This window comes from Peromyscus maniculatus, chromosome 2 (genome assembly GCF_049852395.1).
Source record: "Peromyscus maniculatus bairdii isolate BWxNUB_F1_BW_parent chromosome 2, HU_Pman_BW_mat_3.1, whole genome shotgun sequence".
Classification (NCBI taxonomy): Eukaryota; Metazoa; Chordata; class Mammalia; order Rodentia; family Cricetidae; genus Peromyscus; species Peromyscus maniculatus.
Window position 1 is genome coordinate 79,014,648 of NC_134853.1, and position 26,205 is coordinate 79,040,852.

The 26,205-nt window shown below is 45.3% G+C and overlaps 1 protein-coding gene across 6 annotated transcripts in view; it reads left to right on the plus strand.

Moving 5' to 3' along the window:
• Positions 1 to 26,205, plus strand: part of Znf462 (zinc finger protein 462) — a 179,492-nt gene that overhangs the window by 130,673 nt on the left and 22,614 nt on the right. For all 6 annotated transcript variants that reach the window (XM_076564229.1, XM_076564228.1, XM_006985266.3 and 3 more), the window contains exons 8-10: positions 13,396 to 13,663; positions 15,079 to 15,215; positions 24,198 to 24,421. In XM_076564229.1, the coding sequence (XP_076420344.1) occupies positions 13,396 to 13,663; positions 15,079 to 15,215; positions 24,198 to 24,421 (629 nt within the window). The remainder of the gene's footprint in view (positions 1 to 13,395; positions 13,664 to 15,078; positions 15,216 to 24,197; positions 24,422 to 26,205) is intronic.

The following is a 26,205-nucleotide window of genomic DNA, read 5'->3' on the forward strand; positions in this document are numbered from 1 at the left end:
ACCTGAGGGGAACTCATTGGTGGCAAAGGTTTTGTCATCTTCCTGTTCTAAACACCTGGCATAAGACCACCTCTTTCTGAAGGAGATGTCCTGTAAATGCAAAATAAAAGCTATTTGTGTCCCACATTCCAGAAGTTTAAAGCACTGAATCACGATCTAAAAACTCTCGTGTGTGTGTGTGTGTGTGTGTGTGTGTGTGTGTGTGTGTGTACACGTGCGTGAATCTCCAGAGCTCCACACTTTTTCACCTAAGCAGGTAACAACCTCAGATTGTTCATTTCATTCTTACTGCTCATGTGGTATACTGATCCCCCTGCTAACCCAAGAGTTCTTGGAAAATGATGTCTGGTTAGTTTTTTCTCTATCAGTTGTTAATGTAGGGACTGGAAAGATGTCTCATCCATTAACAGTGTGAACAGATCTTGCAGAAGACCTGATTTCTGTTCCCAGCAACCATTTCTGACAGCTCACAACAGTCCTTAACTCTAGCTCCAGGGGATTCCAACATCCTCTTCTGGTCTCCTTGGGCACCTGCACTCATATGGATACACACTCATACACATAATTAAAGAAAATTCATCCTTTAAAATTACTAATATAGAATAATTTTTTATTTGTTATGAATCAGCAAACCATTTCTAAAGACCTAATTAACCCGGAAGAATATGGTATTAGTTGACAAAATAACATTTTGACCACTCGGTGAAATTAAAAATGAAACCAGGACATGGGTATTAAGTGTCCTTGAGTTGTCACATGGATGTTAACATTAAAGAGTAAAATGCAGCTTTGGGTCCTTTTGGATGTTACTGGGACTCAGTGATCTAGAAATGTTCCAAAGATTCCAGGCTATTAACTGCCCACTAGGATGCCGCCGAGCACACGCTGTTTGTAGGGTGCCAATATACCACAGAGCTGCCTGTGCTCATTGTTTGCACATGAAGGGTACGTGGGGAGCAGGAAAGGCAGACCCCTGAGTTGCCTTCTTTCTTCTCCCTGGGTAGACCTGTAATCCATTCCAGATGTGTGTGGCAGAAACAGTAGGGACTGAGTTTCAGATGAACAGTTCCAATATATTAGTAAAATCCAGATGAGAAACAGTAGTGTTTTCTACTTAACAGAGCATGGAGTTGGGTTGTGGTGGGACTTATGTCATCAGTAGGGAAGGGGAGTCCATTTAAAGCAAGCTGCCTTCCTCATTGGTTTGGGCAGCGCTATGGTAAAACCTCTAGCCTTGGAAATGGTTAAAATATAAGGCTGCCCCGTTTCAAGCCCTTCAGTGACTGTAATCTTTGTTTTCAAAATAAGTTCCAAATCAGTGTGGAAAGTTCTTCTGTGGCCCCCACTTTCCCTCTGGGTCACTCCCCATCATATCTTCATTCTTGCACACTGAGCTACAGACTGCCTATGATTTGTCTATTTGATTCAGGTCTCACATTCTAGCCCGTGACCATGTTCTTTCTGTATGGCCTTCTGGACTTGCTTGCCTTCCACTTGTTTTATGGACCTACAGTTGGAAGAAGATTAGACGGACTGACAGTCCTCGGAAGCGGGGCAGGCTAAGCCAGGTTCCTAAGGAATCCAAGATGTCCTCCTCAGTCATACAGTAAAACCCAAAGTCCAAAGTCATCCAGGCCTAGACATCCTGACACTGTCCCTCATAGACGTCAGGGAGAAGCTGGCATTCAGAATGGTGGAGCAGGAGATGCTGTCACAGGAAAGTAAGCAAAAGTGGCTGGGAATCCACCTACGGGATGACAGGCCACACCTGTAAACGGGACATCAAGAACCTTGCTCAAAGGGCAAGCCAGTCTGAAAAAAGCAGAAGGAAATGAATCCCAGACTATTTGCCAGGAAAATCACTGCAATTTGGGAATTAAATTTGCTCCAACCAGCCCTTTGTAGCAAGCTGATAGGTGTCCATTCTGGGTGCACTGTTACCTAACAAAATGAGGGTGACCATCCTGTCTGTCTTACTTAGGGTGAACCCTGCCTCTGATCTAGATCCAGGTCCCACAGTGGACCCCCTCCCCACTTGAACCATACCTACTTCCAACATATCGATCCAGCTGGCAGCAGCCATGAATTTAGCTTTGCTCAGAGACAAGCAGCCAAAGGGAGCTGTGAGCATCAACTTTGGATGTGGAGATGGAGTGACTGTCCTGTCCCGTCATCATGACAGTGTGAGAGGTTGCCACTCCATTCAACCCTAGAGTCCATTTAAGGTGATGGGATTCTCTCACTCATGAAAAACAATGGCGGGGTACGCTGCTTCAATGCAAAGTGTGTGTGATGTGGGCTTTAATTGATACGGACCTGAGAAGTCTTGGAAGCATTACCTGTGTAACAGGCCCTGTCCCTCACACACAGTTGCCACATCAAGTTGGGCATTAGCATCTATCTCCCTATGACAAATGGGCAGCCCGAAGTCTGCTTGGTTGAGAGTTTCTCCAGGACTATGAGAGACTTTCAAAAAGCATGTTCTAAAGAGGGAATGTGACCTGGTTCTTATTCTCCCCTCAATTTTCTCATCTATAAAATGGGAAGCAATAATTCTATAAAGTCATGGTGAAGATTCGTAAAAGACTATCACACATACCAGACAGAGCCACTAAACATAAAGCCAGTACTGAGTGAATCTCTGTCTTGCTAGCTGAACCCTCCAGCATCAGGGAGACTTGCGTTACCTCCCACCCCCTCCAGGCAGCTTCTCTGAGCAGTGCTCCTCTGAGTGAGTCTGAAGTGGGTGGGGGAGCTACCCTAGCGGAAGAACCTACTGCCTTAACAGTGATTAAAAATATAGCTTAACCCAGAGCGAGGGTTTTCTTCCACTGAGTGAGAACATGTGGAAATAAAGGAATAAAGGGTAAGAAACCCACTGGGTTTGCTGCTTCAGAGACTCCAGCTTGGGGCCGGTTTTAGAATAGCTTTGTGCTTTGAAGTGTGGCTGCTCATTCCTGTTCTTGATCAGGCATCACCCTTCTCACCTGATTTCCATACCATCCCTCAGAGCACTACATGTCTCTAAATATATGTGCTTAGGCCAGATGCGCTTTTCTTCCTGATTAATCTTTTAAGCGATCTCCACATTGGTTTCCTGTCTGGCTCACACAGCTCGGCCTGTAGCCAGCTCTCCATACACTGTGACCAGCTCCTTGAAGTCTGTGGGCATCTCCCCTCAAGGCAGGTCTTGAGGAAGCACCATGGTTTCACCCATGGCCTGTGAGCTCTAAATACCTTCTGAGGTTACTCAGGAGCTCTCTGTGGAGGAGGACAAGTCATTTCTAGAAAGGAGGCTTTGTACTCTGTGCTTTGTGTTGGCTAGTTCGGTGTGATAAAGACATCTATAGGATCTAAGGGAGCAGCAGGAAACATTACTTCCTCATCACACAATTCAAAAGAGTCACAGGTGAATTATGCATTTGGTATTGTAAGAACCTCTCAATTAACAATGGCAGATGCCACCCAGAGTTTCCTTAAAGAAAGAAAAAAAATCTTAGGAAAAGGCCCCTTCCCCTTGCATTCATTGGCTTCCCTGCAATTTCCAGCCTGTTTCAAGGAGGATTTTAAAGAATAGTCTTTGAGTTATGAAAAACATCTAGTGAAGAATGTATCTTAATGACTGTGGCAGGAGCTGGGGGGGCGAGGGGGGGAGGAAAGACACTTTTTAAAAACTGGGCCACACAGGCGCCCCAGGTTAGGCTGCTGTTTCTCCATGGACTGTCTGCCTAACATGAAGCCATCTCAGCTTTTCTGAGCCACCATAAGCCCTTATGTAAGTTGAACAACGTGAATATTACCTATCTAGAGTGAAAGCACATTCCTGGTGGTGGAAAATATTCTGCAGATGAAAATGCCTGAAGGCAATCCGGGATACTTTGTCATTGGTTGCAAAGTGCTCTATTGTTACACGAGTGGCCTTGGTTGACTGTATTAAAGTCGTGGTGCATTCAATGGGTATGCATTGCTTATATACAGCTGAGCATCGCACAAACATCTGTGTCTACCAATGGCTGCGTAAAAGGAAGATGAGAATGCTGCACATGGCTTCCAGATGTTCCTGCACCCTCTATTTCACAGTGGTGTCTTACAGCTGATTCAGAGGCACAGCCAAAAATGAGTGCCTTTGGCTCCTTAGAATGGCTGTGGATTCTGAATTCCTTTCCGTTCAAATTCCAGTGTATAGAAACCATTGTCCTTGTAATTAAGATCTAAGCTTGTTTCAGTGAAAGTAGGTCAGTGTTTCAGTGGGAAGGCTCTATTAAACTGGCATCCAAAATGAGAGTGGCATTTGGCCAATTGGATTTTGCTTTTAAATCTCAGTTTTGCAGAGCCATGTTTTCAGTTTGAACTCTGGATATTTACAGCAGGTTTGCTGGGCTCTTGTTTTAATATAATCCCTGAGCAAAGTTCCAAGGGAAGTCAACTTACAAAAAATTAGGAAGTAGTAGAGAGATTGATGCCCTGATGCATAGGATACTTTGAAAGTGTGGACTAGAGTTCAGTGGTGATGGTGAATGCCTTTGATCCCAGCACTTGGCAGGCAGAGACAGTCAGATCTCTGAGAAGAAGACCAGCCTGGTCTACATAGAGAGTTCCAGGACAGCCAGGGCTACACAGAGAAACCCTGTCTCAAACAAACAAACAAACAAAAAACCAAAACAAAAAAGGAAGGAAGGAAGAAAGAGTGTGTAGGCTAAATAATTTAATCTTGATATGGCATCAGGAGTACTAGTAGAAGAAACCCATAAGAGAATCCAGTGAGTATGTATCTAGGAGAATCTTCTTGGTGATAGCAAATTTGAATTGCGTTCTGTTTGATTGAGTATTTCATGTTGAAATACCTGAGAAGCTTTTGTGTTTGGTGTTACATACATGTAGATCTGGGGTGAGGATGTTTTCTTTTTCTTGTAAGGGGGTAGATGTCATGATTACACTTGGGTCTTATAATAAAAAGGACTCCAAAGGGGGAAAGCAGTAGAATATAGGTCTGTGAGGAATGCTTGAAGTGAACAACCATGATGGCCTGAACATGAATGAGCAGCAATAGTGGATTCATGAGTAGACTGCAAAGAGCTTTCCAGATGGTTGGCTTATGCTAGACAGAAAGAGGAAAATGAATTGATCAGGTTTATCTGATCTCATTGACTTGGTGGTTGCTGATGCCATTGGATGGAAAGATACAGAAAGACGAGTAGACTTTTTAGTACGATCAGATGACTTAGCTCAGATGGGTCCAGATTCCAAAAGTGACAGCCTGAAGTTCCTGCAGAGCTAGGCCTCTGAGAGACCCTTTCAGAGACCTGAAATGTAATGGCAAATAAATCTCAAAGAGAGAGGATGCCCATGTTTTGGCTTCTTCTGTAGTTTTGAGGACTAGGAGATTTTATATTGTTTGTGATTTTCCCCACTTCATCTACTCCCTGATCATATTTCAAGGTTTTGTTTTTACTCATCAGAATGACAGGAAGTTTTCAAAGTCTGTTTCCTTCAAGTGTAGCCTCAGACTTTATTTTGAGGATTAGGTGTTTGTTTTTCCGTTCGTTTCCATGACAACCAAGCCTAGAATTCCTATATATAGTCATCTAGCATCCATTGTTCCCTTGGCCATTGTATCATAATCTTTTGCACCCAGGCCAGAGAACTCCACTGATGAGAGAAGACAGGGAGGTGCCAGGGTCCCTGGCCTGGAGAGTCTCAAGACATAATCAAAAGGAGGAAATAAAATAATGTAACTGTCTCTAGAGATTCAAGGTCCTCCACAGACACTATCCAGAATTAAGATGGCATGTGTTTGAAAGCTTCATTTCATACACACTTTTGCAATAGTCTATAGAAACAGGACAGCTTAGGAGAAGTAACTAGAAGGTTATAGTAACCACCTGTAGTTATTATTATAATTTTGCATGCCAGTTTTCTTGAGCAGGAAGGATCCTGAGAAGGAGAGTAGAATTGAGGTACAAAGGAACTCATATAGAGTGCAAGAAATATTTTTAAATACTTAGATTTATTGAAGTCCATGAATCCTCTTGACAGCTTTGTGCTACATACTCAGTATCTTAGCCAGTGTTCTATTGCTGTGAGACACCATCAGCATGAGCTTGAGCATTTGAAACCCGGAAACTAACCCCCAGTGACACACTTCCTCTAACAAGGCAACACCTCCTAATCCCTGTCAAGAAACACACTCCCTAATGACCCAGCATTCAAATGTATGAGCCTGTGGGGGCCATTCCTATGCAACCATCACACTCAGTAACACACATATATATACACATACACATTTATACATATTTTCTTCACAAACTCAGCCTATCAAACATTTTCTTATGTACTTTTCCAGGCATTTCTTGAAATTCTTCCTGGGAAGCCAGGGCCAACCAAGAAACCTTGTCCCTGTGGAGCTTATATCACATTGTAGTTCAGCATAAGCAATACCTATTTGCCTGAATAGCCATAGTTGTCCACAAAAATCAACCCAACAAATATTTTCTTAAGTACCATAATTAAGTAAACTTAACAGATGATCTTGTCCAAACACACTGAAACATTACTGTAAAAACAACAGCATGGGCCAGGTGGTGGTGGTGCACGCCTTTAATCCCAGCACTCCAGAGGCAGAGGCAATCAGATCTCTGAGTTTGAGTCCAGCTTGGTCTATAGAGTGAGTTCCAGGACAGTCAGGGCTACACAGAGAAACCCTGTCTTGGAAAAAAAAAAAAATGAACAACATGACACAAAACTTATACCTTCTTACCAAATTTTAAATACTAAGCATCATATTGGCTACATTACATGTTGCCATGCAGTAAATCTCTAGGCCTTTTATGTATTGCATGAATGGGCTGGTTAGTTTTTTGTCAACTTAATACAAACTTGGTTATCTGAAAGGTGGAAACCTCAATTGAGAAAATGCCTCCATAAGATGGGGCTGTAGCAGATTTTTTGCTGTCTGCAGCCTTGGTCTGGCCTAGTATGTTGGCAGTGCTTAAGAGGATTTAATGTAGCACAAGGTATAATGAGGTAATGGAGAGAATTGCAGATGTGTATGTGTTGACTTGAACAAAAACTTCATTGGTTTGGTGGGAAATTCTTCACAAAGGAGGTAACTTTCCAACAGAGTTTTGAAGGCCAGGTGGCAATTTGCAGTAGAACAGTAAGTAACTTAGCCTGACCAAGGACCAGATCAATGACATACTTGGCATGTTCAAGGAATCAGAAACTAGCTGAAAGTGAGGCTGGAGTCACGGGGTGGGCCAGACTCAAGATGCACATCAGATACATCCTTGTACCATAATCATTCAGTAGTGTATGATGCTCAGTCTAGATCTTGGAGGAAGTAGGAGCAGGTAGGATGCTGAGTTGTAATTGTGGATTGTGAGGACCCAAGAGATCAATGGGTATAAAGGTATGGGGTGGAGAGGAAGAGCAGCAATGATGGGGGGTGGTGAGATCTTTGTCTAGCACATGGTTACACCTCTAATGTGAGTGAATACAGGAGCCATGCACTAACATTTCAAATGCAAGAGGAAGAATTTGAGATAGCTGGTTTCTAGCATATTGAGTGGTCTTGAGGCATCCCCTGAGCCCCTTTCTGAGCTGTAGATGAAGGACTGGTGTTATCATCCCAATGGGGCATTTCCCAGTGCAACAGAATTCTTTTCCCTCCAGATTCCTAGGATATTGTTGACATACACATAAATACTCAGACTGCTTTGGTCTTTTGTCAAAGTTTCTAAGTGGTTATATCATACAAGCTGTATACCATGCCAGAAGCTCCCTGCTGTCAACTACAGTACATCTCTAGCTCTTCTCCTTCCATGATCAGTGAGTCTTTCTCCATTTTCATCATTTCTTGGCTAGAGGTAGTGACCATGTTCCTATTTATCTCAGTTTTACCCTTTTATCCCTCATTCTGTTTTGGATATCTCCACATGTTTACATTAACCAACCTTTAGCTGATGAATTATCTGCTTTTCTGAAGAGAATTATAATCCACGTAGTATTATTAAACCTTCCTTTTGGTTTTTTAGAATGAGGTCTTGCTATATGATCCTGGCTGGCCTGGAACTTAGCATGTAGACAAGGTTGGTCTTGACCTTGTCATGACCCTCATGATTCTGCCTCTGGAGCGATGGTGGGATTACAAGGGCACATCAGCATGCTTATCTGCTTTGATGTTTTTGTACTGTTGTTGAACTTTGAGATTTGAAAGGTTTGTTTACATAATCTATACCACCTCCTTTCTATTGTTTTTTCTATTGCTTTTCTGTTACATTCACTCTCCTTGTTCCCATCTTAATTTTAAAAAAGACTCATTTTTAATATTTCATTTTATTTGTATATGTTTGTGTCTTCATGTATCTAAATGTATATATGTGCTTGAGTGCCCACAGAGGTCAGAAGAGAGGGCCAGATCCCCTGGAGCTTGAGTTACAGGAGGTTGTGAGCTACCCATCTACCAGTGTGGGTCCTGAGACATGAACCCTGATCCTCTACAACAACAGCAAGGGCTCTTGACTGCTGAGCTGCCTCTCAAGCCCTTGTTTTTATTTTTAATTAACCCCCTTCTGTGTGTCCGTGTCCGTGTCCGTGTCCGTGTCCGTGTGTGTGTGTGTGTGTGTGTGTGTGTGTGGTTATGTGCAATTGAGTGCAGGTACCTTAGGAGGCCAAAAGAGGGTGTTGGATTTCCTGGAGCTAGAAATATAGGAGTTTTTGAGCTACCAGATGTGGGTCCTGAGAACCAGCTTGGGTCCTCTGCTGTAGCAGATTATAGCCAAGATACGATCCTTGCTGCCGAGCCATCTCTCATGCCCATCATCCTTTTTTTCCATCGTAAGAATGAAGTTGTTTAAATTTCTCTTCACTCATCTCTAAATGTATGATGTAAACTAGAGCTGCGGTGCATGAAACATTCAGTATCTGCAGGTCTTAGGTTGATCTCATTAATTAGCACAGTAATTAATACCAGACATATTTATTAATGGACACTCAGGATTCTCTCGACAGCCCTGCTTCATCTCCCTCACTCCCACGATCAGTCACTAAATGATGCTGATTGTCCCTCTTCCTCTCCCTTCTTTGTGCAGATGTCTCTGTAAAATGTCCAGTTGTTTGCTTTATATTGTAATCAATCACTTCTATGTCTTTCTGAGACAATGAGTTGCTTGAAGACAAGGATCAAGTCTTACTGTCCCGGAACAGGTCTCCTGTTTACTCGATGGTCAGTAAATATTTGCTGATGAATAATCCTTTGCCTTCTGTCCACCTCAGAAATGGACTTACCTAAGATTCTTTTGTCTTTATTTTTCCTGGTATTTGATTCCTACTAATCATTGTGCCTGTCTCCCAAGTCTGTCTTAAAAGCTTAGTTCACATACAATTGAGTGTGGCTGCTGGCTACCCTTGTCTCTTTCTCCCAACTTCTTTTTGAAGCTGCAGAAAATTGAGACTTGACCATTCTGTATCACTCAGCAGGCAAGAGGAGTTTGCACCCTTACACTGATTCCTACTCTTCTGGCCTCCATCTCTCAAGTGGACAAGCTCTCTGAGACTGCCTATTTGTTTTCTTTGCCTCCTTTATTGCTTCAGTGAGTGGAATGAGTTTTGAAGATGTGAAGAGGGCCTGAATTTTCCTAACAGTCAACCACCAGCTCCCTCCCCTGAGCCATTTCTTTAGGGTGCTGCAACCACTTAGTAACAGATCTGAGTTGCTAGAAGATACCATTCATGACTTCTTTGGCCTTGAGTCCCCAGAGCCAGGAACATACCCTGGCCCCAGGACAGTGCTAGCAAATGTGTGTTCAGCACTGTGGATCTGTCAAAAGGCTCCTTCTTCCAGGCACACCGTTCTTGCAAAGTTCACCTTTCTGCCTTTGCTCTTGTGAAGGCAAATTTCTTGTGGTTGTTTCTGCAATAGCTAATGTTTGGAGGATGGAGAAAAACTAAAAGCGAGAGGATTAACACCTAGCTCTGGCTAGCCACTCAAGGAGTTCTAGAATTAGCAAGAAATCTCCAAGTAGCCCTCTAAGGAGCACAGTAAACCAGAGAGGGCTGGGGAGGTGCCTCTGGAATGCAGTCTTTTTCTGCTTTGAAATTTCCAGCTGTCCTAGAATCCTGCCTCCTCCCAAATGCTAACCCACCATTTGCAAATGTGTACCTCTCCAGCCTCCTCTCAGCATGAGGAATTTTAGAGTGATGTGTGAGAACAGTCTTTCTAGCATCTCATTATTGTTATAAGACAGAATCTCATGACCTAGCCTTGGCTAGCCTGGAACTTATTATGTAGATAAACCAGGCTAGTCTTGAACTCTGAGGTCCGCCTGTCCCTGCTTCCAACATACAAGCCTCCTCTGGGCCTCAGGGCTGCAATTCATGAGCAAACTGGACCCTTCTACTGCATAACAAGCTGGCCTTTTCAAGATCAGTGGAGTCGTACAAATTCAGGCGTTTGACATCAGTGCTGGGAGTGTCAGGTTATTTACAAACAAAGGGGTGGGTGCCGGCACCTGGGAGAAAGCCAGGCTCTGAAAGGTCCCCCAAAGTGCGTTGCCGCCCTGGGAACTGTTACACATGTGTCGTAGCTACTGGGATTTGCTTTTGCATGTGTGAGTTTACCAGTCCTGGGTTTAAGCAGGGGGGAGGAAAAGGCACTCAGAGCATGGTCAGTGGCAGCTGTTTCTTTTGCATTGTTGAGTCTCATTTCTTGAAATGTTACACCAAGAGTTCTTGCATCTTTTTCTTTGACTTTCATGTAATATATGAATTTGCATTTTAGAATCTGAGCGGCTTTTGTTGCTCTTGTTTTGCTTTTGTTTTATGATGGATGGTGTCATGTGCAATAGAGTCGAGAAACAGCCACAACGAAGTGTGTTTACTAAAAGGAGACTGCCTCCCTTCCAGGGGAGGACCTAAGCGATAGGTACATGAGTCTGCTTGAGTGAGAGGCAGGTGAGGAAAGGGGTTAGCCTGCCTTAATGCCTGACTAGGAGCCATCCATTTATTTCTTTATAGCTTTGCTGGGAAGGGATTTAAGCTGTCAGGTACCTGCTATCTGAGATGTGCTCTGCGTGAATACTAACCTGGGAGATTCCCTAGCTGTGTGCCCTTTCTTGAGGAAGTTTCCACCACTTTGTAAGAAACGGACCTTTCCTTAGGACATTTCCTTATTCTCTGGGTGGATTTGTCATTGGGGAACAGACCTCCTTCAGTAAGAATGGGCTGTGACCTGTTGCTTTCAGAAAGCTATGCTGTAGTGCTGAGGAGACAGAGGAAGGCTGTCTCTATCAAGAGGGCTAGGACTTCTGGGGACACTGGCTGCTTGTGCTCAGCCCACGCTGGAACACAGGGGAGTGGAGTGTTTGGAGCTTCACTGAGCTGCGATATACCTGGGTCTTGGGGCTTAAACAGAGACACAATCTGAGAAATGGTAAATGACGACCCTGCTACTGAAGGAGAGAATGGGAGTTGCCAGTCAGTCCATTATTGTGGCCCTGGGTGGGTTCATCAGCAGCAGGTAGAAGGATAAAGGAGTGGAGATAAAGGAACTGAGACAATGCACGGGTTATGTCCTTCCTTTCTTCCTTTGTCTCCCATGTACTCCGGCTGGTGAACCCGGGGAGGCTTGTAGATTGCTCGGCTCCCCTTTTGTTTCAGGTTTTGTGCCCGGCGGATTTGTTTACAAAAGGGTTTCTCTCTATCTTAAGGAATGTACACTGGAGGAGAGACAAGGCAACAAGAAGTGAAAGGCATCTTAGCGTCTTGATAGGGGTGGGGGGCTGCGGTGTGCCGCCCTGGAGTCAGGGAGGTGGCTCCCTCCAGGTTGGCCAAGAGGCCAATGGGACCATAGCTGATCTTGGTTTGATCAAATAGGAGATTTCACAAGACTGGTCCATTTCCCACCTGGGGGAACTTTGTAGAATGAGGTGTCCATCGGATGGGGAGAAGGCTTGTATACAAGGCTTTGCTTACAAAGAAGAGAGAGTTCTTTGTTTCCATACCGTTCTTCAGGGTGGTCCCCACAGGCTTCCTCCAAGTCTTCACAGGCAGCTGCAGGTTGTGTGAGGCAGTGTCCTTGAATTGGGACCACCGAGTCCCAAGGAGTGTTCTGGGAAAAGGTGTCCCTCCTACCCCTGCCCGGCCCATTTCACGAGGACTTGCCATTAAAGCTCCTTGGGCTAAGGTTCCTGCCATCATTTTCCCTCAGAGCTGCAAACTTAAAAATACCTTTCAGAGAAACTTGTTTGGAATTTCATTTTAATGGGATTTGTGAATAAATCTCCATCTTAATGCTGACTAAGCTTTAAACGGCTCTTCCAGGAGAACACTATCGGATTTTTATATTTTAAATTTTAAATCTCTTGACTCCAAAGCCATAAAACACTTTTGTATTTGTGGGAGTGCCATGTGCCTGAGCACTCCTGTTAAAGACTGATTTGGATGGTGTGAAGAACTCTGGGCTGCAGGGGACGGGGGCGGGGCGTGGGGGGCTGTTGAATGGTCTAGTCTCTTTCCGTGTCGGAGGCTGTGTACACTGTGCTGGTTCGTTTCTCCCACCAATGAGGATGGGCGTTCTGTGGTAGCCAGTTGTCACACTCCAGTTTCCTTAAAAAATAAAATAAAATAAATCAACTTTCTTCCTTCTCTTTGAAACTTTTAACCTCAGAATTTTATTTTTAAATGCCACGAGCCCTCCAAGTCAGACTCAGAAGAAGTATCTGTCATTCTACATGTGCTTCCCAGCTCTGGGTCGAATAGTGTAGTGAAGATCAGAGTTGTTACTCCCCCGAAAGAACTGTTCAGGACTGACCAGGTGATGCTGGCCAGAAGAGACTTTCAGGTGAAAGGTAGACAGCTGCGTGAGGGGCCTGTCTGTGCACAGCAGGTGCCATAGTTAATGCCGGAAGATGCCTCTTATCATCTAAAGTCTAAAGTGTGCCCACCACACACCAGAGAATGCTAGCCACGGGAGGAAGGCGGTGAGCTGATGGACTTAATTGTGGTAATAGTTTCGTGGTGTGAGCTGTGTGTGTAAGTGTGTGTGCACCATGTGTAGGATAGTGGCCGACATCTCTTGTCTTCCTCAATGGCTGTCTACCTTGATTTTTTTGAGGTAGGGTGTGGTTAGACTAGCTGGCCAGTAGCTCCCAGGTACCCTCCTGCCTCGCTTGCCGGGTGCTGGGATGACAGGTCTGCTATGCTGTGTGAAGGTGCTGGCATGACACTCATGCCAACCGTGCCAGCCCCAATAGGTGTGCCCTATTTTGTGGATCATGTCTTAACAGAGGTGGTGGCGGGGTGGGGTGGGGGAGACCCTGAGGTGAAGGGCTTCTAAGCAAGCACCACCCCACACGCTGTCCTCCGCAGCCCAGGTCACTGTCCCTTGTCTCTCCACAGACTCCTCTTACTCGGAACCCCCCGATGTTCAGCAGCAGTTGAATCACTACCAGTCAGCTGCCCTGGCAAGAAACAACAGCCGTGTGAGCCCCGTGCCCTCTTCCGGGACCGCTGCCGGCACGGACCAGAAGGCGGAAGCTGTTCTTCACTGTGAATTCTGTGAATTCTCCTCTGGCTACATCCAGAGCATCAGGCGCCATTACCGGGACAAGCACGGAGGGAAGAAACTGTTCAAGTGCAAAGACTGCTCCTTTTACACGGGCTTTAAGTAAGTGGCGGGGAAGAACCGGTGTGCAAACCTCAAGTGGCTGCCCCTGCTCCAGCCCTCACCACACTCTTCCCTTTCACCTCCCCGCCTGCAGCTCCAGGAAGGTTCTGCCAGTGTGTGAGATGAAGGTTGGGTTCAGTCTTCACAGAAGGAAGCTAGTTTCAGAAAGACTGCTTGGGACCTGAGGAAGGGGGACAAGAGTTACCTAAGAACAAGTGGTCAGAGCCTATGGGCTTCTAAACAATGTGGGATTGGATCAAAGGACTGCTCTGGTCCGCTGCAGGACCAGGAATGGAATGGAACATGTTTTTTCTTTCAGAGAACATCCTCTTTTGGTGTGTGTGTGTGTGTGTGTGTGTGTGTGTGTTTTAAACTCTAGCCCTCATTTTTTGTTTTTTTGAAGCAAATGTAGATCTATTAAGGAAATGTGAGAAAGAACTCATTAGAGAAAGATTGCCAAAGGGGAACGCCCACTCCCTTCCTTATGAGGAACTCTTACCATTTATTGATCCGTTCATCCGTGTGTGTACACACCCATGTCACCATGCACATGTGGAGCTGCAGGAGGACACGGGAGGTCCCACATTTGTGGGGGTCAGTTCTCTCCTAACATCATGTGGGTCTTGGGGGTTGAACTCAGATCATCAGACCTGACAGCAGGCTTGACCACTGAGCAATCCTATCTGCCCATCGTGCACTTGTAATGAGGCATTCAAGGTTTTGTCAAGTTCAAAGATGTCAGATGGGCGGAGGGAGGGAGAGGCAGCAGGGCCTGCACTTCTGAGTTGAGGGGACCTAGTCGCAGTCACCATGACAGACGCCTGAACAACCTGTTCTCATCATGCTTTACGTGTGAAGATGTGAAGATTCATGAAGGCAGCTGATGAGTCAGCCAAGATTTCCAACAGCCCTTCCAATACCCGATGGGAGACAGAGTTGGTCCTCTGAGGGATTTTGTTTTTGTATCTGTGTGTCTGTGTGGTGCTGGGTGATCTATCCAGGTTCTCAGTAAGTTATCCAGGCTGGCCTTGAACTCATTATTTAGCCCACATTAGCCTCAATGAGGAGATCATTCAACCTCAGCCCTTTGAGCAGCTGCCGTTTATAGACACGCTCCACCAGACTTGGCATAACAGGCAATTTCTAATTTTCAAGACTGAAGTATGTAGGGTATTTATTTCTTTTTACACGAAACCTTGATCCCAGCCAAGTAGCAAAGGTTCTGAGTAGCTGCCACTGTATTTCTGTTCATTGATGGGTTGGTTAACTGGCCAAGGGGATTGTGGTCAGCAAACATAACAGCTTCAGTTGAGGCTTCTCAAGCAGCAGAGCCTGATGTGGACACCTGTGAGAGGTGTGCCCGCAGGAGACACATCAGTGACTGTTTGTCATGGTCTCTGTCCCTTCTCTCTTAGATCTGCTTTTACTATGCACGTGGAAGCTGGGCATTCAGCGGTCCCAGAGGAAGGCCCCAAAGACCTCCGCTGTCCTCTCTGCCTCTATCACACCAAATACAAACGCAACATGATCGACCACATAGTGCTGCACCGAGGTAACCTTCAGATGGGCTCAGTTCTCTCTCGGGTCCTGGGTGGGCGGTAATCCTGCAGCATTTTGAGGATGTTCCCTGGGTACCACAGCAGTATTGCTCTCTTCCCTGAGCTTTGCTCCTCCCAGGAAGAGTCACTGTGACAACCACTGATATCCATGGAAAAGACACATTCCTGTCAGTAGAATTCCTTCCTGGAGGGAGAAGGGGGCTGGGGGGGGGGGAAGGGGGGGGTCTCAGGATTCTTTCCATCAGGGTTCTGGGGGTCAGGAATTTCCCATTCTGAATCCTTTGCTATCAAGGGATTCTAGCTATGTGTGAAGCGAGCCTGGGGAAGGAAAGCGTGAGAAACAAAGACAAAAATGATGCTTTCCCAAGCACAAAGTGAAATTTTCTCTGAAATGGACAGGGAGAAAGAGTTCCAAAGCCCAAAAGTGGGCTGCTGGGCAGCAAAGCCATGGATTGAACGCTGGATCATCCTGGTTTGGATCGTACTCTGTGTGGCTTCTCTGTGAGCCATGATCATTCTGTGAGACAGTAGCTGGCGGGGTTCCCTCGTGGCTGCACAGTGTGTGGGGGGGGTACTTGAGTGTGCATTCCCGCTGATCAGCAGGGATCCTTCTGAGAGCGCTGGGCTGGGTCATTCCACTCTTTGTTTTGCACTTCTGAAACAGGATCTCTCTGTGGAGCCCAGCTGAAATCCACCTGCCTCAGCAACTTCCGGGAGTTGCTGGGATTATAAACAGACATGGACTGGCCCGCTTAGACTTTTTTTTTTTTTAAAGTTTGCTCTTGGCCAATTAAAACATCATTAACCAAGCCGGGCAGTGGTGATGCACACCTTTAATCCCAGCGCTTGGGAGGCAGAGGCAGGCGGATCTCTGTGAGTTCGGGGCCAGCCTGATCTCCAGGAAAGGCACAAAGCTACACAGAGAAGCCCTGTCTCAAAACGAACAAACAAACAAACAAACAAACATACCATTAGCCAATGGGAGTCCTTAGTATTGGAAGGAAACACGTTGATAATGCATTTTGGCCAAAAGATCCTCCTGTGGGAGGGTAGAAAGAGGAGGCCCCATTGCCAATCTTGTCTGTTCTGCAGTCTACTCACCTTCACATCCCTTGCTTCCCACCCTTCCTTCCTCATCATTTTTCTTTTGCCTCTAACCTTGAAAAGCTTTCCAGTATCTGCCACACATGCCCAGAGCAGCACGTGTCACCCACTTTCCTGCCCTGGTGTCCCTCAGCTGCCAGGGTGGAGACATTTATAAAGTAGCTTCCATTTCTCCAGAGCCACCACCTTTAGGCTGCATGCTTGTGATGTGCTTATATCTGCCAACGTCTCGTAGAAGACACAACACCTACAGTGCGCTGTGTGTTTCTTCCTTCCATTGCATTCTAATGAGATGAGAGATGGTAGCTGGCTGGGCCAACCACCTGTGAGGCAGGCAAAAGCAGCGCAGCAGTATTTAGGCAGGGATTCTTGGCCCTCAGCGGTCTGCCTGGTGTTTTGCCTCAGTCACCTGGCTTCCGGTCCCCGGGCCCATGTGTTTTGGTAGCTGTGTGCCCCATCCTGGCTTGGGTGGAGGCCATCAGTAGAACCAGTGCCCAGAGCACATCAACAGTGAGTCCTTGCTGGCTGCGGTGAATCCTCACTGGCTGCAATCATTTCCCATATTGCTGCACGGTGGGATCAGAGCTTTGGTGGCTGACAAGCTCAATGACTTTCCTTGGCTGAGCACAGAGTTAAGGAAGACAGAGGCAGAGTGCTTCTGTGAGGAGGCCAGGAATGCTTGACAAAGAGCTCCCGGCACCCAGTTGCCTCATCAGCAGCACTATAGGCAGCAGCGGCATCACATGGCCTCCTGTGTGGCAGATTCGAAGCTCAAAGCTGAGGAAGTCTGTGGGGGGTTTTGCTGGTCTCTACCCTTTCTGCTTTTTTAATTCGGTGTATTTATTGGAGCTGTGCTTCATTTTGCAGAGGATTTAGAGTAGCCCAGAGTCATTCCCGCTGAGCTGTTGCATTAAAAACAAGTGAAGAAATGAAGGCAATTGTGAAAGAAAGTGAGGCCAATACGAAGTGCAGCTGACAGTAGGGATGACCTCAGCCGCAGTCTGGAGAAGCCTGCGTGTGCAAGAGCCCCATCTCTCGTTGGCCACGCCTGCAGATTTGGCCTTGCGATCTTTGCCTACAAAGAAAGGGAAGGAAAGAAAGTTGGCTTTGGGGTGTTTATCAAACAGTTTCCCACAATCTAGACACCAAAGTCTGGAAGGAATCTCTGCAGTGAGCAGACACGGGTGCAACAGTGTGTACTGGGCCCAGACATACAGTGCACGTTGAATGCTCCACAGTATGAGATGCTAGAGACCAGAAGTGTTTCTGAGTTCTGGAGTATTCAGATTTTGGAATATTTACATAGGATGTCAGTTGAATGGCCTTTATCCAGTTGGTGCTGGCAAAGTTTTGGATTTCGGGTGACTCACTTTATCCCGTAGGGTCGTAGAAAGCTAAAGTAACTGAGCCAGGGTCACTCGGCCAGCAGGCAGGGAATCAGCCCCAATCTTCTGTTCTTGGGTCTCACGCCATTCCCCATCATTGGTGGCACTGTCTCTTCTGTTTGTCTAGGGAGAGAGTTTCTGGATATGTGAATATTGTCCTCACCAAGGTGGGAATGTGGTCCCGATAGGTGCAGCTAAGGATCAGTAGTGAGGACAAGAGCCTGTGGCTGCTGTTAGTGAGTGTTTACTCAGCCATGGGCACCCTGCAGAGTGCTTGACAGTCAACTCACCAACCCCAGCATGGTCGATATGACTGTTTCCCTGATGACAAACAACAAAAACAGGTACAGAAAAGCGGGATAACTTCCCTACGGCCCAAGGACTCTTGGGTAACAGGCTGGGATTGGAACCCAGGTGTGAAAGACCCACAGCACTTGCTTTAACTCCCAGGTATCACTCTTACCCTTGGGAAGCTCATATCACCTGTTCAGTGTTCTAGAGGCTGGGAAAACTGGTCTAAGGACAGAGCTCTTTGTAGGGCCGGAGGTCAAAGGTGAGGACCCCAATCCACATGTGGCAGAGGGCCCCAAGACAGCTCTACCTGCTGACTTCTGGCTCTGGTGTCCATCTCCCCTTGAAGGCAGATCAGAGAGAACCTGGTCTTGGCATCTCAGCGATGCGGTCAGATGTCTGCCTTGCAGATCAACACTGGGGCTGATCCCAGAGTAATAAGATGAGGCTTCTGCACCTGTGCACTGCCTGCTCCGGATGAATAAACATCTTTGGTCTCTTGGGTCCACAGCATGAGATGTTTCTGAGGCCTCAGTTAATTAAAAACCTTGGGATGAAAGGCAAGAAAAACAACTTCTGAACTGGCCCTGAGACAGACTTGCTACTGACGAGGATTGTTGCTGTCACTTTTTGTTGGGACAGAGTGATGCATTTAAGTAAGAGAGGAGGGGAGAGGAATCCATCCCATGGAAGTCTGGATGAGAGCTAATCAAGGATGTGGGCTGGCCGCAGAAAAGGGAGCATCCTACTGATTCATGAGTTCAGTAAACACTCATTGTTTGCTGGTTACTTGCTGCACTCTGTGTGGCTGTTGGTGGATGATGCAGAATAGAAAAGCCATCCTTGGCCTCCTCCAGATGAACACATTCAGAGCATATCCAAGACAGTGAATAATGGTTGTCTAGGAGTCCTATTTATGCCCAGGAAAGAGATAGGTCATGGACAAAGGTGGCTTTCGAATTGAGCCATGGTCGCATTTCACAGGGAAGACTTGGGCTGCATTGAGATATATGGATACCAATTTGGTGGCTTTAAATAAGTGTTCTCTCCTAGTTACAGAGGCTAGAATTATCAGCAGGACTGTGCATCATGTAAAACTTGACGAAAACCATCCTTGATGGGATAAGGGGGCTACAAGTCAGTGATAGATCTCTTTCCTATCCTGGGTGAGACTCTGGCTTTGATTCCTTGTCATGCCCTAGCTCTTTGGCATTCTTTGGTATCCTTATCTTACAGTGGCATCCATCCAGCTTCTGCCTCCTTCTTCTCAGGGCCTCATTCCCAGTGTGTTTCTTTCTGTGATTTCTCATATAAAGACATCAGGCATTGGATTTTAGGCCAGCCCTAATCTAATATGACCATGCTCATGTTAATTACATCCCAAAACTCTATCCCAATAGTCATATTCTATGGTTCCAAGTGGACATAAACTTTGGGGACACTGTCAACCGCTGCTTGGGGGGGGGGGTGATTTATTAATAAACCACTGAAGCCACTGGAAGCAAGATCTATCTGCAGCATGGCATCAGGCTATTCCAGGTACCTGAAGAGAATAAGAGGCCTTGAAGAAAATGTGTTCTGGAGGCTTTAGAGGCAAATACAGAAGTTTGACCTCTGTTTAGTAGACAGATAGGGAGCCAGGAGAGGTCTTTTTAAATCAGATTGCCAGTTAGATACCTGTTAAATAAGAATTTAGGCAAGGTTGAAGCAAGGAATCATTGGACCTATCCCTTTCATTAAGAGCTATGGATTTATATCAGTCAACATCTGGTGAGATTTGTTAAGTTTAACTTGGAAGTTTGTTTCATGAACTCATTTGGTAGGACTCTGGGTGATTTTCATTTGAGTGGTGGATTTGTAGCATACCTACTGGTGTTTTAAGAAATAGGGCAATTCAGCCATGAAGAGCCAGGCAACATTTGTTCCCTGAGGGAAGTTGAGCTTTAGTGGAAAGAGACATAGTAAACGGGTGAGTGAAACTTCATGATTGCATGGCTGTGAGTGTACGACCATTGGAAGTATGGTGCCCATACACAGCTTGCCCAGCTGTCCCATGTACCTTTATAGCAAGCCTGAAAATTGGGGCACAGATTTGAATTTGTAGGGCTGAAATCATTTTCACAAATATTTATGTTTTGATTATGTGGCTGTGTGATTGCGGGGGTTGCTCTTAAGTTGTTAACTTCAAGGTTCTGTTTCCTGCTTTATAAGTGAATGCTGACTGAAGCTAAGCCTTGAAGGTGGCCATGCTGAATGGAAGTCATCTCCCCTAACTGGTTAGGTCACTGGTTTTAGGAGAGAAAATCAATCAGACGGCCAATATTATTTTGATTTAGTGAAATTGTATGTTCCCTCCCATCAGTATCCTTACGTGATAGAGGTATTAACTGTTCCCAGCTCTCTCTAGAAACGTGCTAATGTCAAAACCTAATAGCTCTTACCAGGAGCTGCTTACTTGTGCTTCTATATCTATTTGTGGCTTTATTTTAGAATATTTTAAAAAAAATAATGATGTCTTTTTCTTTTCCTTCTTTTCTTCCTATCCCTCCAACTTCTCACATTCCTTCCTCCTTCCCCTCTTCCTTATCACCCCTCTCACGACCCTTTGAAATAGGGTCTTAGAGAGCCCAACCTGACCTGAAACTTAGTACCTTACCCAGGCAAGCTCCAAACTCTCCTGCCTCCATCTCCCAAGTGCACTGACATTGGCCTGTTTTCTCAATGGTTTTTTCCTGTCTTCGGCCTTTGTCTCTCATTGCTTAACAACAAGTAGTGAGTGGACCTTTGGTCTCAGTCTTCTGGATTGATGCCTTGCCCACAAAGTTTGTGGGTGTAAAGAAATTCCAGGTTTTCGCTGCCTCATTTAGGACTTGGGGTGTTTTTGGAAGGGAACTCGAGAGTGTTGTAGAACTCTTTCCAGAAGAGTTCTTGTGACTCTGGGCCCCACAGTCCTGCGGCTTCTTTCTAAGAAATGGCCCTTGGTGGTTGCATTTCTGCAGCCTTTCTGCTGGGCTCCTTGGCAGCATGGCATCATGCTCAGCTCTACTGCTGCTGCTGCTGCTGCTGCTCCTCAGGACACAGGTGTTTTGCTGTCTCATCACTCTGGAGGCCAGACTGTCCAGTTTCAGGTCTCACTGCAGCAGTAAGTGCCAGTTGGATAGGAGGAGATGAAATTGACCATCCATCTTGTGGTGAACTGGTGACATCATTGTGTTTTTTGTAACCATCACTGGGAGGGAGCTGAGTCACAATGGGTACAATTCAGGCCATTTCTTACCCAGGGTAATTTTGAGGGGAGTGAAGTCAAGAAAGAAGCATGAGTTCTCATAGAAATATGAGCTCCTGTAGCCAAGGCAGGATCCAGTCCATACCTGGAACATTCTAGTCTAGCTTGGCAGGTAATGAAAATACACATTTATATAAGTAAGGGATTTGGTCCATTTTAACTTATAGCTTAGTTTGGAAATGGGAAGTTTTGTAATTTTTAAAATTACATTTACTTATTTGTTTATTGTTGGGGGGATTGTGCAGACATCTTCGAATGATAACACTAATAACAACTGATATTTCCATATACAACACTAACACCTAATAGAGCTTGCCTCATAGCAGGCTTTTAATCAATTGTGAAGTCATGTATTAGTTATTATTATTATTAGCATTTGAACTCCAGGGCATGACTTTGAATGCTTCGACCTTTGGATAAAATTCTTAATGATACATTGTGAAATTAGAAACTACAAGGAACGCTAACCCAGGTGGAGAGGAACTGAAAGGGGATCCATCAGAATGGGGTTTGGGAGAACCAATAATTGACTGTGGGAAACAGACTGTTGAGTGACCAAATAGCTGTCGCCGTGGCATTGGAGGCATTGTTACATGGAAAAGTGTGCCCAGCTGTTCTTCATCTCCATGGAGGTTGACAGATCTAGGGCAGATGGGCCAGGCTGGAGCCAAAGAATAGAAGAGGAAGCCGTAAAGATGACAAGATAAATCAGGAACAAGTAGAGAGGGAACAGGAGGGCTGTAGCCTCAAGGAAGTGCCAAAAATGGTCGTGGCAGCCCTTTGCGTGAATTGCACCCTCAGTGTGCCTGTTAGTCTCTGTGCGGCTGCTGCTCCTCAGTCCCTACACTGCAGTTTAGGGTCTTAGTCAGGTCCACATTACATGGAGCCACAGTAGTTCATGCTTGGTAGTGCTCAAGGCAGTGGCTCTCAGCCAATCCTTCCAGCCTCCCAAAGGTGCACGACCCTGCAGACGTTTTGGGGTGTCACAGGAATGAATACTAGAAGAATCTGGTGGATGAAGACCATAGAAGTTGCTAAGTACTACAATCCATGGGACAGTGCCTCACAACAGAGAACTGTCTAGCCCGCAGATGTCAGCTAGGCTTCTCTTAAGGAACCCAGGAGTAGAAGATACTAGCATGGACTTCTTCAGGCCAACTAGTTTATGCCAAGACATTTCCCTCCTCCGTTTACACCAAACCGTGGAGCTGAATGGCTTAGAAGACTGTTACACATTTGCTATTCTAAGAAAATGTGTGGATTACTTTATAATCATGTGTTTCTTAGCTGTCTGCTATACTTTAGTTTAAAAATATTTATATTTCTAAATAAGCAACTGATTCTTTGTATAGGGAAAATAACATATGCATTAGATCTCTGGGGAGTATGTTGTAGACACCACCCTCCACACTTCCTCTGCCCAGCATTTTGCTGGCCGATGAGGCGCTACATTCCAGGGCTCCAAGGCAGTGAGTGCCCCACAGTTAAAATGTTGTGGTTGAGATGGAGACATGATGTTGGGTGGGGGAAATTCCCTCGGGTCCGAACGCAGCCGGTAACGAAGGGGAAGCTGGAGGAGGCAGTTGCATCGGCGTGCAAAAGACTAGCTACTCAGAGTCTCTGGGAATAAAATCATGCTTTTCTGATTTAATAATACATTGCTGTTTCTAAATAATATAAGTATATGTTGTGTGCGTCCATTTGTAAACTTCCAGAGTCTTCTGAAATCCAGACTCAGCATGAAAACACATGCTATATTTGATTCTTGCATATATAGCACAGATTTTAATTTTATCCCAGTTATGGATATCTGGCACGTGTGCCAATACTCTGGGCAGACTGGTGTGAAATTTAATTTGAGCAGTTAAACACAAGGGTGAGAGAGAGCAAAATACACAAGCGCATGCATTTCCAGCCCTACAACATTTGGTATGTGAGTGGGAAAGGCACTCACATCCTCTCTTCCCTGCTCTGAGTTTTCTTCCTCTTGTGGCAATTGGATTACAGATTTTTCTAGAGTGGCACAAATCTTCAGTGGTTCCCAAGGGGTCACCCCCTCCCCTCAGTGCTGCCCACAGCCATTTCACTTGTAAGCTAAATGTACGGGTTGGTTGGTTGCTAGATTTGCTGTTCTATTTGAGATCCCCTTGCCTTCAGGACCAGAGAAGGGCATCTTTAAGAGCATCTTCAAGGGGACACAGGAATAGAAGTAGCAGTGAGGCCAACCTGGGTTCACATCTCAGCTCTGTCGGTTGCAGTGACTGCGAACTTTAGGACATTTTTAAAGTTTGTTTCTCACTGGAGATGTACCTCAGTGATAGAGCACATGCCTAGCATGTCTTGAGACCCTGGCTTTGATATCAAGTATGTAAGTAGGGGGCTATTTCATACTTTTATTTATTCTGAAAATGGGAGTAACTCCAGCCATGATGCCATTAGAAGACGAACCACAGTGGTGGTACTTAGGTGCCCAGTTAATATCCATTTCCTTCCCTCAGAGACACCAGGCATCCAGCTAGCATTGCACTTGTTCAAGGACATTATAATGGTTTTTGTCAGTGGTTATTAATGTTGGTAAAGATGGCAGCCACTTCCATGCCCAACCTGCCTTCATCACCTCCATTCAGAAGTTATCTAACACCTTTCCACCTGCCCCACGTCTGCTTATACATCACTCCTGATATTGAGTACACAGAAGCATCTGGTCTTCAAAGTACCCAGTTGTGCCAGAGGCTTATGTGCCGTGTGGGGAAGGCAGGGAGGGACAGTGTGCATGTGTGTGTTGTTCACAGACCAAGACCCACCAGAAGTATCAGAATTGAATGGGTCCATTTCTTATATCCCAAAGAAGGAACATCTGCTTTCCGTCAGTAAAAACGCCCATCTCTCCATTCGATTTGTTTCCACAGAAGAGCGAGTTGTCCCCATTGAAGTGTGCCGTTCCAAACTGTCAAAATACTTGCAGGGAGTAGTTTTCCGCTGTGATAAGTGTACCTTCACCTGCTCCAGTGACGAGAGCCTCCAGCAACACATAGAAAAGCACAGTGAACTGAAACCCTACAAATGCCAGCTCTGCTACTATGAGACCAAGCATACGGAGGAACTGGACACTCACCTTCGGGATGAGCATAAGGTACTCACCCAGGACTTCCTGCCTCCCCCCACCACCTCAACACTCCTGTGGGGAGGGCCCCAGTGGGGAGACAGGTCGGCATGTGGTTCGGAAGATAGGTCACTGTAGTCATACCTACTGTGTGCAAGATAGGGAGATGAATTCAATTAATGATTACAGTAAACCTTCATTTTCTTAGAATAAAAGAAATACATGATCATTGTAGGACTTGTTAAAAAAAATAGGTGGAGTGAAGGAGTCACTCATACCTCCACCATCCAAAACTTTGGGGCATCTTTTCTATACTTGCTTTCATTTGTTTTATCTGATTTTGTTTGTACTATATATAAAATATCGTATCCTGTTTTTTTGTTTTGTTTTGTTTTTTATCCTGAACAAAATTTTTCTGTCCTATTTTAAACATGTTATCACAGTGTTGGCAGACTTCCTGTAAAGGGCAGTCAGTAGCTCTGTTTGGGCTTTGTGGGCCGTCTATGATTTCAGTGGCAATTTGCTCAAACCCACAATTACTATAACAAGAAAGCAACCACAGACAGTGCATCAGTGAATGAACACAGAAGTGTTTGAATAAAACTTTATCCAACAAAAGGTGCCAGGCTGTGGGCTCTTAGTTGCCAACCCATTGACTCTCAGTCATGTAAGTTCTTCCTAGGGTTTTGCTAGTTACACAGACTTTCAAAGGCATCACTATGTGTATCTGAACAATGTAGGAAACTGATTTTTTTAATGGAGTAGGAAGGACACGTGATAGAGACTTGTGGGGTAAATTCTCTTCTGTGGGTTTGCTGAGAATTAGAGCCATACATAATGGCTATCTTACTCAGTGTAGGGTTTATTTGGCTTACTGTGGCTCTAGGTGATTACCCAGGTTTTGCATATGGCCCCAAGCACAGGAGGAGTTATGATTAGTATTTGCTTTTGGAAATAGCCTATTGAAATCCTTTCTAATTAGCTGATGCAAAACATCTATTAAGCATTTCCTCAAGACATAATGAAAAGCACTTTTGATGCTGTTTCCATTTTTCTCATTCTGTGACCTCTTCAGCAGAAACTCAGCCACTCTTTCTTATGCTTCCAAACCCAAGTGATAGATTTTTCAGTCTGAATCATTTCTTGGTAAGAACTAAAATTTTTCTGCTGGCTCCTGAGCTTTGTCTCAGGTCCACAATTTCATGGTTGATGGCAACTTCCGGTTGCCCATGACTGCCCCTGAAGTAAAAGCTGAGAACGAAAGCCAAGGTTACCTTCCTGGAAATTTTCATATCCTTTAAAGCTTCTTCTGTCTTCTAGGCATTTCTCATCCTAACTCGGGGGCAATTGTATTTCAGATCAAGCTTCTCGTAGTCATTCATAGACGCATCATTTATGCACAGTCGTCTTTTTATTATAGCGTTCAAGCCTTCAGGCTGGTATCTGGGAACAGAGCAAGTCAGAAAGAGAAATTCTTCCCTAGTTGTTGCAGTGGCTTCTAAGCTACTAGGATATCCAGGGGATGTTAGAAACTGAACCAAATAATGGAGCCAGACGCTTCCTGAGCAGTGTGTTCAAGGCTGGAGCTGGGGGATGTGGGCTGGGAAGTGGGGTTCTCCAGAAAGAGGGGCCGATTTTAGAACGTTAGAACAAAGAAACCTGAGTGATTACTTTTGCTCCATTGCTTTGTTGTGTATGCATTAGGAAGCTGCTTTGATATTAAGGTCGTTTTCCAGTTTAACCATGGGGATGATTATACATGCTCAGAAGCCTAGTAAGAGGAGATGAAGTCCTTGTACTCCCTGAATGTTGAC